The sequence below is a fragment of the Phyllostomus hastatus genome, unplaced genomic scaffold, assembly GCF_019186645.2.
Source record: "Phyllostomus hastatus isolate PE091 unplaced genomic scaffold, TTU_PhHast_1.1 phas_scaffold_78, whole genome shotgun sequence".
Lineage (NCBI taxonomy): Eukaryota > Metazoa > Chordata > Mammalia > Chiroptera > Phyllostomidae > Phyllostomus > Phyllostomus hastatus.
This window is the reverse complement of record NW_025334041.1, coordinates 33,906,102-33,925,596: the sequence shown is the minus strand read 5'-3', so window position 1 is coordinate 33,925,596 and position 19,495 is coordinate 33,906,102. Positions and strand designations below refer to the sequence as shown.

Below are 19,495 nucleotides of genomic sequence, written 5' to 3'. Positions count from 1 at the left end.
CAGCTCTGACTGGCCGTGTGGCTGCTTCACCACTGGGAGCCCCAGCTTGTTCCCCGGTGACATGGCTTGCCTTACAGGGCAGCTGTAAGATCTAAAAGAGTTCATCACCACCAAACCATTATTATATAAAACGGTAAAGGGACTTATCTAAGAAAAAGAAGAAGATCCAAACTATAAACAATAAATGGCAGTGAATACCTATCCACAAACATTTGAATCTAAAAAACAAACTAAGCAAACAAGAAGAACAGAGACAGAATTACGGATACAGAGAGTGTTTTGATGGTTCCCAGATGGCAGGGGATGTGGGGGAATGGGTGAAGAGGTGAGGGGATTAAGAAGTACAAATAGACAGTTACAGAATAGCCATGGGGATGTAAAGTACAGTATAGGAAATGGAGTAGACAAAGAACATACATATGACCCATGGACATGAACAAAGGTGGGGGGATTGCCTGAGGGAGTGGGGAGTGCTGGTTGGAGGAGGGCAAAGGGGAAAAAATTGGGACAACTGTAATAGCATAATCAATAAAATATAACTTAAAAAAAGAAGTGAATGAGCTACTGGATGTTAAGTGCTTAGCATGGCATGTGGCGTGTAGTAAGAACATGATGTTAGGCAGCCGATGGTTACTGCCATTGCTGTTGGCTCATTCTGTCAAAAGCAGGTTTCCCTGGCCCTTTAAAATGTTCTGAGCACTGGCTGGGAACTGGGCACTTTTACATCAAATTTTTGAAACTGTTGCTCTTTTGAATGGCCCTATAAAATTGCTCTCATACTGTAGCTGTTTCCTTGGGAAGAGCTGTGCAGGCACAGAGGCTAGTGAGCATTCTGTTTAGCACGACCATTGCAAATAGCCGCCCCACGTTTTCACAGCTTTTAGAACGAGAACGGTCAGTATGACCTCCTCTCCTGGTACAGCTTTAATTCAAGACAATGATACATTTAAAGGAGTTTTCTTTTCTTTTTTATTTTTGTCAAAGCAAATTGAGTGGTTATGTTGTTTTTATGATCTTGCTGCCATGTGGAAGGAATTTTTCTCCTCTTTTCTATAGGGATAGATAGATATTTGATCTAAAGCTACCATCTCTGCTGATAAACATGAAATCTGATTACTGTATTTAAATATCTTTCCCTGCCTTTGGAAATTTTAATGAAACAATCAGTTGTTTTTCCGCTCCATCACTTTCTCTCCCCAGTGAAAACTACTTTCACAGTAAAATATTTGAAAGGAGGAAATATTATGTGACTAGGAGTTGTGAATCTTATACATATGTGCACATTATGAGCAAATTTAAGGTCCATGTGTAGATATAAGCTTCTGTACACAGACATTCTGCTCTTAGCACATACTTAGAAAGTATTCAGTCAGTGTCTACCATTTGCCACTTCATGTGGTAAAAAGCATTTGTATCAGTGTCTTGTCATAGTAACAGAAACCATTCTCAGCTTTTCAGGGGGACTACAATGCAAGGACTTCATTTTACAAATGTGTTGAAAAGCCTGATGGAGAGAAGAGGAGAAGATGCCATTACCCAGAGATTAGTAACTGTAGGAAGTCACTACAGCGCCTAGGGCTAAAGGAGCACAGGGGAAACCAGTGCTACCTGGAGCCCAAGGCCTTGCCCTGGTGGCCCTGCTGCTGCTTCTGAAATCACCTGCTCACTGCTCTGCAGGCATTTAAGAGCTTGCTGTCTCTCTGGTGCCACAGTACTGGAGTAGCTGGTACCTACAACTGGTAGTCTGTCTGGGGTCTGTAAGGCAGACACCATTTCCTTGCCTCTTTCAGCGTCTGGAATTTGCCTGCATTTTTTTGCTCATGGCTAACCAATCTCCATTTTCAAAGCCAGCAAGTTCTGCCTTCGTTTTGATTCCCTGCAGCTGGAAAAACTCTCCTGTGATTAGATTGGGCCCAACTACATAACCCAGGATCCTCTCCTCTCAAGAGCCTCAGTTTTAGTCACATCTCAAAGTCTCTTTCTGAGAATATGGTCATGGGTATCCATGGGGCCATTTATTCTGCTTGAACCACACCTCAGAACCTTCCATTCCTACACGTCTGTAGCTACTGACTGGTTATTATGTCCCATCCCAAATGCATCATCTCTAAAACTAAATTAATCTTCCACAAGGGAGTGCTTCTTTGGTTGGGGACATCCTCTTTAGGCCACAGTCTGGGCTTGAAATTTGAGGCGTTGTTTTATTTTTTCTTTAGTGGCTCATCTGATGGGTACATTTGCTAATTTTAACTCATAGCTATTTCTCCAGCACACCCCTGCCCTGCACCTCTCCCACCACTCCTACCTCCCGCCAAGAACTTAGGGCATTTCCCATCATCCTGACAGCAGAAGGCTCTCCCATTAACTGTGCCTGACGTTGTGCCAGCCGCTGGAGCTACCAGTGTGAAGGAGGTGCCCATGTTGCCTGTCCCAGGGGACTACGCAGTCTAGAATGGAGAACACGCTTTACACAAGTAAGCCTGTGTGAAAAATATCCCGGAAGAGGCTATTTCTGATCTTTCTGATTATGGTTCATTTTTCAAGAATTGGGCTTAAAAGTTGGTGAACATTCCAGAGAAAGACCATCAAGTTGGGTAATTGAAATGCAATCAATAGGAAGGACTTTTTGAGTGTATGTGTCACTTTCTCATGATTCTGGAATATAAAGGTGAAAAATAAGACTGCTAAATTACATGTCAAATGTGACAACTTAACTGCTTACGGTAAAATCAAGTTGGAATGTCCTTTTGCTCTCATCTTCGTCGGTTACTGTCTAACTGGGGATGCGCTGCAGGTTCGAGGCCCTGCGCCACACCTGATGGAACCGGAACGCCGGGGGTGTGGCCTCGGGGGTTTGTTGTGCACACGCATGACCTTGTGAAGTTATTGAACCAATGTCTGCTCACCAGTACCCCCTTGCCTTGTAACTCAGAGGCTGAGGGATGTTTCGACTCGATCGCGCTCTTCCGTGAGGAGTCCTTCCTTTTCCACTGGTAACTCTTTTGTGTCTCCTCTGTGAAGCCTCCCTGGAGCTTTAGACACCTCTCTACTGCCTGGTTCACAGTCACACAACAGGTAGGAAGCGCTCATTCTGTGTCAGACATACTATGCCAAAACCAGTCTTTCGCAGACTATTTAATTTGTAAAACAATTTTGTTAAGATGTAGGCCTGATTATGTTCCATTTTGCAAATGAGATGAGGTTTCACATTTTACCAGTGGCTGCCGGGCAGAGAGGCAGGGCTTGGATGGAAGACCTACAGTTTTCAAAGCTCAGGTGTGAAACCACCTTACTGCAAACGGATTATCCTTGCTCTGGGCTGCCAGGACAATGTTCGCATTCCTCTGTTGCAATGTAATAGCATTTTCATTGTTGGCTCACGTGCCTATTTATCTTTCTTTGAGATTCCTGGCAGAAGGAGCTCTGTTTTCTTCATGCAGGGGGATGACAACACCTGGGCGCAGTAGGGTCAGCCGCTTAGTAGGCTCTCAGTGAAAGTGCCCCCGTGCTCGTCCTGTTATCCCTGTGTGCAATCGGAGTGAGTTAGAGTGGGCCAAGGAGAAAATATGAAATTAAAGTAAATATAAAATTTGGGTACCTACGCATATGGCAAAATTAGAATAGTAAAACTTCGGCAGCGTATTCACGTGTACGTGCAGTAGTCAATGTGCAGTTGTAATTAACTGATGTTCAGACTTTAGTAACAGACGAACAGTGAGAGCCCTGGTGATTGGCCACCACACAGCGCTGGAGAGGCCCTTCCCAAGAGCCCAGTGACACTAAGAGTGCATGCCAACTCAAATGTGAATGGAACACTTTAAAAATTTTATCTCACATAAATTGTGGATAACATTATAATTTTCAAGGTGAAAACCCCAAATTATCTTCATGGGGGAAATAAAAATGTATGTTTCATTTCCATACTAATTCTGGGCATAGGTATGAATATTAAAAATCAGTTTATGTATAGCAGGTGACAAGGCAGAGTTTATATACCCTATTCCTTCAGGGACATATGGCTAAGCAACCAATTTCTTGTTAGAAACATATAATAGAAACAAATACCCAGAAAGCCAACATAAGTCCATTCTCATCTTATTAGAACTTGAGTTCTTTGAAATAAAAATTTTAAAAATCCCTTCATATGTATATTAAACCATGTAATTGCAATGATGGAGTGATTTTCTACTCTTCATGTTATTTCTAAAGACTATAAGTGGGATATTTGTATCACATATTAATAAAAGTGAATTAACTGATCAGGCTTCAGTTGTCTGAATTGACATTTAACCATTCATCAAAGTGCAGCTCAGAATCTTCGAGAGGATGTTATGAGTAGCAGCAAAAGCCTCAAAGGACTCACTCTGTGCTTTACCTGCCAGGTGCTCTTGTGGCATCTCCAGACTCCTGGGTCTTTACTGCAAGAGTGTTGGGTTTCAGCAGCTTGACCAACTAACCTGACATCCCTAAGGTCTCCCCAGGCTGCTGGTCAGAATGCAAACCATTTTATATTTGTGCCATAAAGCTTCTTGTCGTAACTGCATTGTGGAAATTGCAAATTTGCAGAACAAGGCTTAACTCCGACAAAGTCAGTGTGAATTTATTGAGTTGCTGGTTACTTGCATATATGATTTATCCATTTAGTACTTGGGTGCTCATTCAATTTACAGATGACAAGACTGAGGCCCTTGGAGGTTAAATAACTTTCTCATGATCACAGTTAGCTGGCAGAATCTATGAGATTTGAACACAAATCTTTCAACATGAAACCTAGGCTCCTTGCGCTATGTCTGAGTAGGTTGCTTTGAAAAATGTTTGTCAGGCTGCTAAGGAATTGTTTGCTTCAAGAGGGGATAAAAACCCATTTTGACTTAAGCAAAAGAGAAGAATTGATTATTGGAAGGACTCAGGGGAAGAAAATGCTGCCAGTCCTCAGTCAGGACTGGGAACTGGAATCATCAGGAGTAGAGGTGATTTTTTTCTCTTTGGTATTCCCAGGTAGCTCATCTCCGTTTCTTCAGCTTCCCCACTTGCTGCCTTACAAATGGGCTATCCCTGCTCCTGGTAGATAATGCCCGTAAGGACTAGTCTGACCTGTCTGTGTGCTGTGAGTGTGTGTATGAATAGTAGAGCAGGAGGAGAGAGACAGGGATTGAGACTGAGTGGGGGAGAGAGTGACAGCATCACACAGTCTGTGGCCCCCACACGAAGCTGTGGGAAGAGATACACTGTGAACAGTGCCTGGGCTCAGGCAGGAGTCAGAATGGAGGTGGGGAGGATGTAATTGGTAGAGAAATGATCTGCATTATTTACACAAAGCTTTTCTTGGACCACACTGTTCAACTTTGATAGTTAAATCCCGGCTTCTCCCCCTTGACTGGGAGCAGTTTTATGAATCTTAATTGGCTTCTCTAGTTTGTGTTAAGAGAATTGTGTATGTACATGATATATACACTGATATCTCTATCTGTATTTATAATTATATTCCAAGTAGTCACATTTAATTCTATTTATGCAAGCATTTTATTCCGGTTAATCAACTGGGAGTCATCTTTATCAAAGAGATTTTTTTGGTGTCTCTTCTATAATACAAAAGGGGAAAACATTGCCTTTTATTATGTGTAAACTAATTACTTATGCTTATGTAACTATCATTTGGTTAATATTAGCAAGAAGACCCAGGCAGTGCCAGAGATAATGCATGGTGCTTCTGTTAGCAGAAGGTGTCTAACTGTGAGCTGCTGGTTCCCAGCTTCTCTCATGCTACAACACCTTGAGTAAACATCTTTTGTGACGGACATGCATGAGTGGCCCTCATGTGAATTTTGAGAAATGTTCTGTACCAAGAATAAGGCAGGAGGCATGTAGTCCTGATTTCACCAGAGGGAATAAGAAAGATGTGGGTGATGTCCAGCTCTCGCCTTGCTATCAATCAGGGTGCTTTGTCAAGTCTCTGCTTGCTTCATTTTCCTCACTGAGTGACTACCCTGGAGTAGACAAGATCTAAAGCTCCCCCTGGTTCTAGTACTTGTGTGCTTTCTGAATCTATCCTGTCTCAGAGAGATGATAGTCATGTTTCTTAATAAAGAGTAAATTGTAAAAATAGTTTCTGATCACGTTGAAGGTGGGTGATGTATATGTGGGTTCATTATACTATTCTCTTTTATGAATGGAAGTTTTCACAGAGACAGAGACACATAACCAGAGCTATAAAGAATGGTGGCAATAATGGAGAAATGATGTAAGGAGTAGATGAAACTTGATTATCTCTTCCACCCTAAAAAAACGTAGTATGTTTGTTTATTGTAAGGAGTCATCTAAACATGAGAGGTGTTATAAGCAATAGACTGTAGTAGGAAACAAAAATAGAGAAATTATTGCAAGTCCCCTTGAGTCATTTCAGTTGAAAGGCTTTATAGTTTTTTAAGAGTGTCATATAAGATGTGCTTATAGTCAAGTTTAATGAATCTACATTACAGAGATAAATGGTAAATGGTTCACGAATTCACCATCATTTTGAACTATGCATTATTGCCCTTTAAAATCATTAGTTTGGAAAAATTGAGATTTGATTGTAATTTGCAATTTCCTAGCATGCCCCAACTGGGTAAAGAAAGAAGCAGTCTGGATAAGGGCCAGATTTCATAGCAAAATTTACAAATGCAATGTGGTTTTTCCACAGAGGAGATAAGGCACAGGGCATAGTATGCAATCAGCTATAAAAGTCTGACCATGAAAATACCAACGGAATTACCCGAAGTTTGAGCTGTAACATTAGAGCTCACAAATATCAAGTCACTTCCTGCACAGCTAAATTTCTTCTAGAGATTTGTGCAATTATTTATCCAAACAAAGGTTTATTGAATAACCATTCTTTCCCAGAACTGTATAGTCACGCAAGGACCTTTAAGTTACAAGACCATATCTCTGCCATTTGAGACTGGGTAGACTTTTTTCCCCTCAGGCCATGATTGGATGGTTAATCTCACAGGAAAGGGCAGATTCCTTCCCTGAATCCAGAAGACACGGATAGTGTTCCTTTTTGTAAAACTTTTAAGATTCTTAAATGGGTCCTTTACATTCCCAAATTGACTCTGCAGATTCACTAACAACTAACTCAACAGCCAAGCTTTTAGAAATATTGTTTATACTTACTCTATTTCCTCACCCAACCCTCACTCCTTAACCTACTGCATCCTTCTCTACCTCCACTACCCCATGTAAGTTGCTCCTTTCACGTCACCAATGATCTCCTCGTCATTAAGTCTACTTTTTAGTCCTTTTTCTACTTGACTTTGAGACAGCAACTGATGCTGCTGAGTACTCTCTTTATGAAATGTTTTTTCCCTTTGGCTTTTATGACACTGATCTCATCTGTTTCTCTTTCTTTACTTCTGGGCAATTTTAATTAAATAATGTATTCTTAGACTTCTCTGAAGGTCCCTGCTCTGTGTTTGGCATTCTCAGGGTTAAAGCAGACTCTCTGCTCACTCTATACTCCTGTGCTGGGTGATAGCGCTGCTCCTCATCACCTGTGGTGATTTCCAAATCTCCATATCTGCACCAGACCCACCTCCTGAGGTTCAGTGCAATGCAGCCAACCCTCTACTCGATGGTTTAAGCTTGATGTTTCTCAGACACCTCAAATTCAGCATGTTGGAAACAAAGCTTCATGTCACTCCACAAGCAACCACAACCTGCTGTCTTCCAGTATTACCTGTTTAAGGTGTTTCATCCTTGACTCCTTCCTCTTCTTCACATTCTCTAGTTTCAAATACCAAGATATCTGACATATAGATTTTTAAAAATTTTTGCCACTTCTTTCTATTCTTGCTCTCATTTTTGTACAGACTTCCTATCATTTCTTTCCCTGATTACTGTAATAGCCTCCTAACTGGTGTGTCTATCCAGTCTAGTTCTCTAGTTCTCCTCCAATCTCTTCTCCCCAGTGCAAAGTGGTCCTTCATAGTGTGTATCTAATTATGGCATTCCTCTGGTTAAAACACGGCTCAGTCCCATTTCACTGGACATGAGGTCATGGTACTTAAGTAGCTTTAAGTGTCTGTCTTTAATCATTTGGTCTCATGCCTGATTATATCATTTTATCTCTTATAGTTTCCCTTCATATTTCAAGCACTGCCTTGTTGAAATTCTTTTAGTTCTTCCCTCATGGTATGACTCTTCTTGCCTTCAGGTTTCAGAATATCCCTCTGCTGGAGGATATATATGTATATACCCTCTGCCAGGAACACTTCCCTCCTACTCCCTGCCTTTCATTTGGCTCACTTCTATTTAACTTTCAGAAATCCTTTTATCTTTTTCCCCTCAGAGGCAGTCCCTAGTCCTCTAAACTAGGTAAAGTTAGGAAACAATTGCAACTTATATATGCATGATAGTGACAGTCACTTTAATTGTTGAATTTTCTTTTATGTGTTCGGGGTAGAGAGAGACAAGAGATTGCATACTCTCTATAGTAGAAATTATGCTTATTTTCTCATGGTTGCATTGCACCCTGAGCCCCCATGCTTGACAAAGTGCCTGTCACAATTTTTCCATTCATACGTGCTGAATGACTAATTGCAGAGAGAGGAAAGGATTCGATGTATGTCATGTTGTCCCATAAGTAACTGAGAGAAACCGGAGTAGGCCATTTTAATATAATGACAAAGGATGTCTCTTTATCTAATCTTTTATTGCAAATGGAATAAATGATAATGCCAATAAATTGGCAGGGGCCATATGGAGCCTTTTATGTGTTCGTGGCTTATGTGACCCCTGACATGTGACTATCCATAGAAGAGGCAATAAGTAAGTTTAGAATAACTTTTATTTGACTAAGAGAAGGAGTTAAACTCAGTAAGTCCTTCTGATTTCAATTGTGGTTCCATTGAATGTAGACATAAGATTAAGGGGAGCTGTGGTGAGTACCAGACTAAAGATAATCTTTAGGATAATTTCTTTTTCAGCTGAAATGTATTTTAATTTATGTAATTGTTTTCTGTCACTTTTCTTTCCTAGAAGTTGCTTATGTTAGAAAATACATACTATTCCTTAGCTATATTCCGATACTATAGTATACTATACCATACTATATTCCAATTTAATATAGTGTGTGTGCTCTGTAACTCATTCAAAGGGATTGCTAAGGGAAATATCAAACAAAAATAATTCCAATCTGATGTAGGTATAATATATCAATAATTAAAAAGTATAATCATTCCCTGCAAACTTAGCACTGCTTGTGTATTTTCTACCTTAGAAATAACACCATCTTGTTGGAAAAACTGGAAATCTAACGTATTTGGTACTGTCTTCTCTCTCATAACCTAGGCTTATTTACCTCCTGATTATCTCTCAAATTGGTCCCCATAGATCCATTTCCACAGTCACTAATCTAGTTCCGGCTATTACCATCTCCTGACAGAAGATTCATAACCACGTACTAAGGGGCCTATCTGCACTAATGTGCCTGCTCCCAGTCCATTCTCCACTCAGCAGTCAACACCAACCTGATCAGGCCCTGCTTAAATCTTCCCTGGCTCTTAGTCAGGGCCTAAAGGAAAATGCCCTGGTCTTGCTGCTTCTTCTGAGTCTCAAGTTTGCTGTTGCTATCGAACTTGCTCTTTAGATGTCCTAACCTAACATATATGTATACGTACATGTATATATATACATGTGCTACTAGATTAGGACATCTAATAGACATAGCCAGGATAGTTCTTTTATTTAGAACGAAAAATGTTGATATTGCCCACAACTACTCCCTGTTAGGATGGTTTAGTCATGAATTTAGACATTAGACTTAAAATTTTAAATAAAACACCTTAATCCTATCCTCTGTCTGTCTCTTTGTAAGAGAGCATGGTCTCTGCTTTCAGAAATATTTTTGGATAACAGTTCAAGAGCTTCCTGGACTTCTTTATGATGTTCATACATTCTATGACACAGATGAGCAGAGCTCCACAAAGAAATAAATGAGTTGTTTAGGGGCAAATAATGAGTTAGTAACAGAGAAAGGACATTGCGAAGGTCATTCATCTCACCTCTGTGTTTTGTCCATTATTTTCATTTTGATTTTGGTTGCAACAGAGTGTATGCTTAAGAGTTGTTGCTGTGTAAGATAGAGTGTGAAAAATCAAAGAATTAAAATATTACAAGGTGTATAGTTTTTAATTTATGATAAAATTAAGCTGGTTGTAGAGTAATCTATCATTTTTGCTTTCAAAAAGCAAAGTATAGGATAAACTGGGAAAAGAAAGAGGAGGAAAGAGATTTGAGTGAGAGAAGTCCCTGAGGAAGTCATTATGCTGTAGTGAATTTTGGTAAAATGTAAATGTGTTCAATACTAACACATTTATTTCTTCCTCCATTAATCAAAACTTTACATTTAATGCACTGTTTTTATATACTGTCTTTAAAAATGTTTCAGTATTTTAAAAACATCAGAAAGGTGAACTATATAATTAAAATATAATCAAATTTATGCTATTATAATTGCCTGAGCAAATATAGATTAGCTTAGTCTTAAGACTAATGGAATTAGTCTTACCAAGCACCTATCTCAAAGAACAGATAAGTGTTGCTAATAAAACAAGGACTCAAAGAACTTATAAAGAAAGCATCTTAAAAATATGGAATAAAGTTTGTGTATCTTACTAGTAGCTTGCTCAGATGCTCCAACAGGAAAGAATATTTTTAATCCAATGAATTGGAAATGAGCCCCTATACTTGGCTCAGTGAGTAGAAGTATATAAATACAAAAGTTCAGCTGAATCACTTCCAGAAGGCATTCTTGGTATCCTTCCACATTAGAGTGGAAAAAATTATTATGGGTGAAAAACCGAAGATTTCAGATAAGGTGAAACCATTATATTTTGACTTGCTATTTTAAAAAGCTTCATGGACAAATGCCCAAACCTAGTTAACCATACAGCAGCATTTTAATGAGATATTCATGTGATACTGAAATTTCACAACCATTTTGATAAAGTAAAATTAACCTTATAAATTCTTACAGATATTTTAAATAATTTTTGTTTAAAATAAAGCACTGAAGCTATAAAAACAAGAAGGATAACAAAATCCCATGGCAGTTGCTTATACATTGCTGGCAGGGGAGTGAGCGTGAAAATACACAGCAGCAGGATGATGGGAGAATCGCTACAATGTGGTTGCGTGACGCGCACAGTGGGGGCAGGAAAGGGTTTCTCGAGTTTGCCCAGATTCACAGAGGAAATGTAATTGACTGATAAGCAGAATTTTTCTGAGAGAAGTGAGGAAGGAAGTTAAAGGCAAAGAGAAAGGGAAAACAAGGAAACAGTTCAGGAAAGTGTGAGGAAAGAGAAGGGCGAGAAGGATGAGGATGCTTAGCTGACTGAACAAGGATCAGAGAGTCGACCTTACAGATCATGATAGAAGTTTGCTTTTTATCCTGCAGTTGAAATAAAAGCCATTGAAAAATTTTGATCAGGAAAATAACATTTATTGAGGGCTTACTGTATGATAGGATCTTTACACCGTTATTTCATGCAGTGCCCATAACTAGTCCTGTAATACAGACATCATTATCACACCCATTTTGTAGATGAGGAAACCGAGGGGCAGAAAGGTGAGGAAACAAATTACAGGTCTACAACAAGTTATAGAACCAGGTTTCCACATAGTAATTTCATAGCAGAGGTGGCTCTCTTAAACCTTGGGCTGTACTGCCTTTATCATTGATGGAAATATTGTGAGGATTAGGAAGAGAGAGAGGAGGAAGAGGAGACTGGAGTGGGGGAGATTCCTCAGGAGGGCACAGAACCAAGGCCAGGCACTAGAAATGCTTGGTGTGGAAGATGGATGGGGCTGGGTTGATTGGCTCTCAGGGATAAAGAGTGGAAATGACAACAATATCCAGGTGTCTGACTTGGCAACTGTGTGGAGAGTGGTCTGTTTTATATCAACATGGAGTGAAAGTGGGGGAGCAGATTGCAGGCAGAGTGATGGCAGGAATCACGCATCTTATCGGGAGCACTTGGAGATGGAGATCGCTGTGCAAATCCAGTGGGATGCCTAGAGAAGGCACTGTGTGAGGACCAGAGCACAGGAGGGTATGATGCAGCAGTGAAGACAACACTTAGAATTAAATCCAGACCCCTAATCATGACCACAGCTAATTATTTAAACTGGTGAGGTAGAAAGAAGGGACAGCTGTTATGAACTCTGCTTTTACTGTTGGCAAAAGACTTCAAGTCTTTGGGTCTCAAAATCTTTATCTGCAAAACAAAGGGAGTAGAACAGATATTTGAAAGTTACCTTTGGAGGGTTTTCTTTGTATTTTCCTAAAAACAATGTGTAGACTGTATTATGTTAAATTCTATCAGCAGGTAATCCGGAAATTTACTTAACTGACCACAAGGGGGAGAACTCTAATGTCACATTAAGTAATTTATTACAATATAAAATACTTGTCATACGAAGTTGGTGATAGGCTGTCTTATTTCTACTTCCTTATGGAAATTGAGAGCATTTGACAACTAGAGACACAGTTTTAACTGAATTGAGATGTAGTTTTCTGTTGCTAAAGTTACGATAAATTCACTAAATGTAAAAATGTATTTGTATTCACCAATAATTCTCCATGAAGAAATTCAAATGCCTCTTTAATTAAAAAGAAGACAGTTGAGCTTTAAAATTTACCTGGAGAAGGATTTTCCTTTCAAATAACATCATTTCAGTTATCTTTCAAGAAGACTATAACCTTTCTGAAAATCTTTGGTGACTGTGAAACAAGCATAAGCCCATCGACATGTCAGTCTTGTAAAGTTATCCATATCAAAGCAAAAGGATTAGAATAATACACATCACACCCTTTAAATGTTACATGTCCATTAAGTATTCATTGTTTGCATTATATATTCATTGGTATATAAATATTGAATGTTATATGTTTAGAGTTAAAACACTCCTTTTCTGTTTGGGTTAACTTTTGTATTCTGGTTTTATGTAAAGATTTCTTGTGAGGAAGTTGTGATTCTCTTTGGATTGAGAATTACCTTGTAAGTCTTCCCAAGGTTTAATGAGTCCCTTTTTTGGATTTGCTCAAATCAAACTGTATTTGTAGGGTATAAATGTAATATTTATGCATTTTATCAAGTCTTTTCAAACATACACAGCTAAGCGAGTGTTGTTTCCTTTAAAGACATAACATTAGCGAGCTACATAGAAATCTCAATAATGCCACTGGTACTGAAAACCTGTTTGTGTTTCCCCATAGAGGCTGTACCGCACTCTTTTAATATGTTCAGCGACAGCAGATCTTCCAATGACAGTGAGGGCAATATTTAAAAACAAATGTACCTATGAATAAAGATTGAATATTAAGTTACAAATCAAGTTGAAGTTATACATTTTGGTGGGATCAAAAAACTGGATGTTACTAAAATATTTAATCTCCCTTTGGTTTATAAACCTCTTTATGTGCAATAAAAGAGTCACAAAATGTTTTCAGCAATGATGTTGCAGGAACAAGAATCAGCCCTCCCACAGTGGCTGCTAGGGAGGGCAGCTTTCATTTCAGTAAACTCACTCGAGTGTGTTCACTAAAATAAATAAGTAACACAAGTAGCTTAATTTATTTAGAGTCACTTTGTGCTTATCTTTCATTTTTTTCACAGTTGACACTTCATTAATTCTTTAAATGTAAAATAATAGTATACTAAATCAGTAATGTTATCATTTAGATATTTTCTATAACTTCTTCCAAATGACTCATTTTTACTGTTTTTATCTTGGGTTACTGAATTAATTTTCTGCTAATACTTTTCTCACCAGAAAGTATTTTAGACTAATAAATGATGTATGCTAGGCAGTGTGGAGGACACACACCTCACTGTTGCTTGTATACTTTGTACCTAGCACAGTGTTTGGCCTCCAGGCGAATATCTACTAGCAGATGTCTAGTGAATACTAGTTTCATAGATGAGTCAATAAATGATATGAAATTGCATATATAAGTATTATATATAATATAAAGTATATATATGATTGAATTTTATGCATATTATTCCTGTTACTTATGTATATGATATTATCTCTGTTACATAGAAGTATGCATTATTGTCCCAGACTGCTGATAATCATCCCTCCAAAACTTAGTGGCTTGAACCAGCAACAGTCACTATTGTTCACAAATCTGCAAATTGGACAGGGGTTGGTGGGTCCAGCTTCTCTATTTGATTACTTCACCCAGTGTCAACTGGTCTGTCTTGAAATCCAGGTTGACTGGGAGGCTGGAACCTGTAATTACCTTAAGATTCACTCACTCACAGGTCTAGTGGTGCAACTGGCTTTTGGCTGGGGCCTCACCTGGGGATGTCATCTGGAAAATGGCTTGCATTGCTGACACAATGTGGTTTAAGTTCCAAGAGCTAGCTTTTAAGTGATCTAGCCAGAGTGCATGGCATTTTTGTGAGCTAGTCTTTGAGGTCACACGGATCACTGCTGCTGTATTCTACTGGTTGAAGCAGTCACAAATGTCAGTCTGAATTCAAGGGCAAGAGACAAAGAAGCCACCATGCGATGGGGGGAATGTGAAGGCCATCCTGGGAGAAGAGCGTGTGTGACAGAATATGTCACAGTGGCCAGTGTTGGGAAATGTAACCTGCCATATTTTATTTGCTTAAATACATAATTTTACGTATAAACGGTACTAGCTAACTCTAGAAAATACTATTCCCAAACAAAATGTACCCTGCTAAAGGGATTCTATCTGATCCAATAAACATTTATTATTCACTTTTTCCTTCCTGTTTCTGGTCATTCTCTGTTTTCTTAAATATGGTCATCTGCCCTCCAAACTTCTCCTCACATCCTTTAAAAGCCTAGACCAAAGTTTACTTCTTCATTGTTCTCTCTCCCTTCCTCCCCCGCTCCCTCCCTCACTCCCCCGCCCCCCCCACCGCCACACCTCTCTCTCTTCTACCTGGAGAGTGTTATACTTATCTTCACTCATTTTGTCACTAAACATTTAGTTTTAATGTGTGCCTGTGTCTTTTTTTACAGTTCAAAGTAAATAACACATTGCTGACTAATATTTGGTATTTAATATTTACTAACTTGATGTTTGTAAGTTATATACTCTTTCTTAACCAAAAGCATTACTTATCACTTTGTCTAAATTATACTTTCTGTCACTAAACTTAAATAAATGGAACTTAGAGTTCAGCTGAAAGTGAAAATGCCATTCTATATCTAAATCTATATTATAACATTTAAAATCATAAATGGTCTTTTGTAAAATTTAATTCTGATATGGAAAAAATGATGAAACATTACCTGCATATGACATATTTGAGGTGCATACTGAGATTGTGTTTTTTTCCCTTAAAGGCACTGAAAATCAAATAAATAAAAAGTGAAACCAAACTAGCAATTTTCTTCATTAAACCACAGTGTTTTAAGATATTGTGGAAATGTGGCATAAGTGTCATTGAAGTAGTGAAAACATGTATTTTATTTGGTTTTTAAAACAAGCTATAAAATTTTAAGTAATGCAAGAAAGCATTAATCCAGGGTAAAGGAAGGGAGAGATCAACTTGAAATATGTCCTACAGAAACTGCATATAATCCATTGCTTTATAGGAAGTAACTGAAAAAAATAACCAATTTGTTGATCTTATGTGGACTACTTGGAAATGCTTTAGTGGTGAACAGGAGTCCTGTCTTGTGCATGTCCTGCCATACGTACCCCCAGCACCTGGCAAATGTGTCCCATGAAAGGTGCTCAATAAAAGATTTTTCAGAAAGAGTACAGTGCCTTCTGATGATGTGTTTCTGGTCGTTTTGAAAAGCTATTGTGTTTGTTCACTTTATCATGGTCTCAATATTCTTGATTTATAGTCCAGAATATGTGAGCTTTGAACTGTTTTCAAAGTTTAGGGTTTGTTTTCTGAATTCAGGAGTCACATAGAAATTACTCCTTTGTTGGTGCACTTACATATGGCTATTATAATATTGATCATATATCATATCATACATCATGTCATATCATTATATCATATTATATCTATTTACTTTTACACATACTTGCCTCAAGCTTTAGACTACAAGCAAGTCAAGGGTGGTATTGTATTTTTGCCCTAAATTTTGTGCTCCCAGAACAAAATGGTCTTTCCTACAATTTGTTTCTGTGTGGTGGCAGCTGCTCATTGACTGTTTAGAGAGTGAATGAGAATCTGAATTAAGTGTCTGACCTTTTTCATCCATAGTGCTCTTTAATAAATTAAGTCATTCCATCAAAATAATGTTAACATTTGAGAACTTACTAAACTGCTGCAACTATTCAAATAACATAATGAACTTAATATCAGAAGAGATAAATTTTCAAGTTTAGCTCAAGATATTCTGTAAAAATTAGTATATAACCTTTGTGTATATAGTGGTGTTTCTTGTTTAAAGAGATGAGTAACTTTTGAAATATTTTCCTTTTATTTAAGTAGCATAAATTCCTTAGGGGAGTTGACTACATCTACTGCACTATCTCTTTCAGTCCTAGAACTGGGAAGGAGCAGGCCACACCACCTCAGAATCCAAAGTGACATGCATGGGTTTATAATACATGTTCAGGAACATTTCTGGGTCCATGAATTCTTCAGATTTGTACAAGTACTGTATTATTTGTTGTGGGAGGAGTAAATCAGCTGCAACTTGGTGCAAGTTATCGCCTGGCCCTTTAGTGCCCACTTTAACAGTCTTAAAAAGGCAGAGTGCTAGTTTATGAGTCTGGGTGAGAAACTCTGTGATGACCTCTTCCAGGGACTGTGACTGTGTCACATCATCAAGATACATGACTGGCACTTTTATTACTGACACATGCCATTGCAGGAAGATCCTTGTTGGGATGTTATGGGACACTACTATAATTTTTATGCCTTCAATAAAAAATTCTGTTTCACCCTTCTTACGGTTAAGATAATCTGAAAGAATATGATGCAGAGTGCCATTGGAGGACTCGAGGATATGCAGAATGGAAGTCGGGTATATGAGCAATAGTCCTGTTACTGCTTCTTCTAAGTGACGTCTTGAAATGGACTGAAACACTTGTTCATAGTACTCTGTAATATCTCTTTTTTCTATGTTGGCTCTTGTCTTGGCAACTAGAAACATCCTATCGAGGAGGAATTTCTTTAGCTGCAGTCTTTGCTTCTCTTCCTGAAAATGCAAGTAATTGTTTCGTGGGACTTGTGGTAGAAGAGATTCCAATGGAAAAGGTCTTTTGCTGACATTTCGGGTTTTGACTGAGATAGCCATAATGAGTCCTAATTAATCTTCTAGAGAATTCCAATTTTTAGCTTATTACAGTATTTACATCACAAGGATACCTCTTCAGTGATGAACTCTTTATTTTTTCTGACAAAAAGAAAGAGAGTTTACTCAGTTTGTCAAATGCTACTAGGTAGCAAAGTCCCTTTAGTGTTATCAATAAACAATGCCCTAGAAATGATAGTGAATGTTAAAACAAGACTCAAATAATGATGATTTTGCGTGTGTGTGTTTTTACAATGAAATAACTAACACTCACATCTTAGGGAAAAGCTCTAATGAACTGGGGAGTGGGAAGAAGAAAGAACTTGATCTAGAGAAGTTCACTCTGTTTTTGTTTACATTATTATTTTCCTCTTCAATTTATAGTCCATTTTTTTCTCAACATTCCATCTTTGCATTATAAATGCACATACACAGAGAGACAGATTGAGATAGAGATGGATGTATCTGTATATAGCTGTATATAATATATATGTTTTATATATATACACACATACATGTGTGTATATATATAAAACACATACATACATACTGGTGTCAAAAAGTAACACCTGCTTGTGTGTGGTTGGTGGAGCAATAGGATGGGTGTAATAATTTATAGTTTTATTTTGAACATTTCATCGAAAATGTCATATGGTGTGCTTGAGTGTGATATTGGTATGTTACAGAATTGCATGCTTATGATATTATAATAAAAGATTTTGTAATAAAAGGGGCATTATTGATGCCAGACTATATCTATATCATCTATTTATGTATCTATACGTATGTGTGTATACATATGTATAAAGAGAGAAAGAATATATCTGCTGACAGTCACTGACAGTAGCTTTGGCATCACATTAAAACATCTTTTCATTTATGTAATGGTGATTACAGATTGTCCTTGATTTGTCACTTTTTTAAAAAGTGATATTTTATGTAATTTCCCCAATTTCTTTTATAATACTGGCCAATAATATTTTTTAAATCTCGGTACTTCTTAGGTCCTAATTGACTTATTTACCCTTTATTTATTACACTGGAATTTAATAATGTTGACTGGATAATAATAATAAACCTTGGAAGGAACTAGTTTTGATTCTTTGGTTTTTTTCTTCTATCAACAAACCTCAGAAATGGCTCATTCTCAGGGTTCAAATAAAAAATTCCTTTACATGTAACTTACAAACTCTTTCTTCCCTCCAGATCAACTTAACATTTTCCTTTCTTCAAGTGCCTCTTTCTTTGACCTGTCCATGAGATCCTGCTTGTCTTTTACCACTGCTCCAACTGCCAGAGTGTCTTGTGCTCTATTCTCATTGCCACGACAACCTGGTGAGTCAGCCTGTCAGTGGTGTTAAAGGGCCAGAGGTCTCTGGCAACTTCCATTTCTCAATTTAATGATGGTATCTCAACAGACACCTCGACATCCCAATAGAAGAAATGAAGGCTTCTTTTCCAGAATGGCTTATTTTTAGACAGATGCCTTTGTAAGTCAAACCGGTGGAGGACCTGGACATCTCCCTAGACATATTCTTTTCTTTTTGTCCACAATTTACAGGAGAGAAAACTAAAGTTATATACCTTGAGCACAATCACATGTGCTCTCAATAGTGCCCCTACTCTGTCTACCTCAGGTAAAGAGATACCTATGGACTAATTAAAGACTATAAGGACATGTCAGATTCTGTGTAAGGGTGACTCTGTGACAGGCATATCTTGGAGGCATTGCAGATTTCATTCCAGGCTGCATGAATAAGTGAGCATCACATTAAACTGAGTCACACAAATATTTTGGTCTCTCAGTGCATATAAAAGTTATGTTTATGCTATATTGTATTCTATTAAGGATGCAATAGACTTTGTTTTAAAATGTACATACTTTGATTAAAAGTACCTACTTGCTAAAAATAGCTGAACATCATCTGAACCTTTAGCTAGTCATAATCTTTTAGCTGGTGGTTGCTGAAGGTTGGGGTGACTAGAAATTTCTTAATATAATACAATAATGCAGTTTACTTTATCAATTGACTCTTCCTTTCATGAACAATTTATCTCCTTAACATTTGATGCTGTTAGCATTTTATCCATAGTAGAACTTCTTTCAATATTCAAATCAATCCTCTCTAATCCTGCTTTATCAACTGGGTTTGTGCAATATTCTCAATCCATTGTTGTTATTTCAATAACCTTCATAGTGCTTTCA

The 19,495-nt window shown here is 38.0% G+C and overlaps 2 protein-coding genes across 2 annotated transcripts in view; one reads left to right on the top strand and one right to left on the bottom strand.

Annotated features, from left to right (window-relative positions):
• The window catches only part of ZNF804B (zinc finger protein 804B), a 448,165-nt gene that overhangs the window by 14,755 nt on the left and 413,915 nt on the right, over positions 1 to 19,495 (top strand). The gene's annotated exons all lie outside the window — the stretch shown is intronic.
• TEX47 (testis expressed 47) lies at positions 16,534 to 17,292 on the bottom strand. Its single transcript, XM_045828770.1, has one exon. It carries the CDS (start codon positions 17,290 to 17,292, stop codon positions 16,534 to 16,536), a length of 759 nt encoding a protein of 252 aa, XP_045684726.1.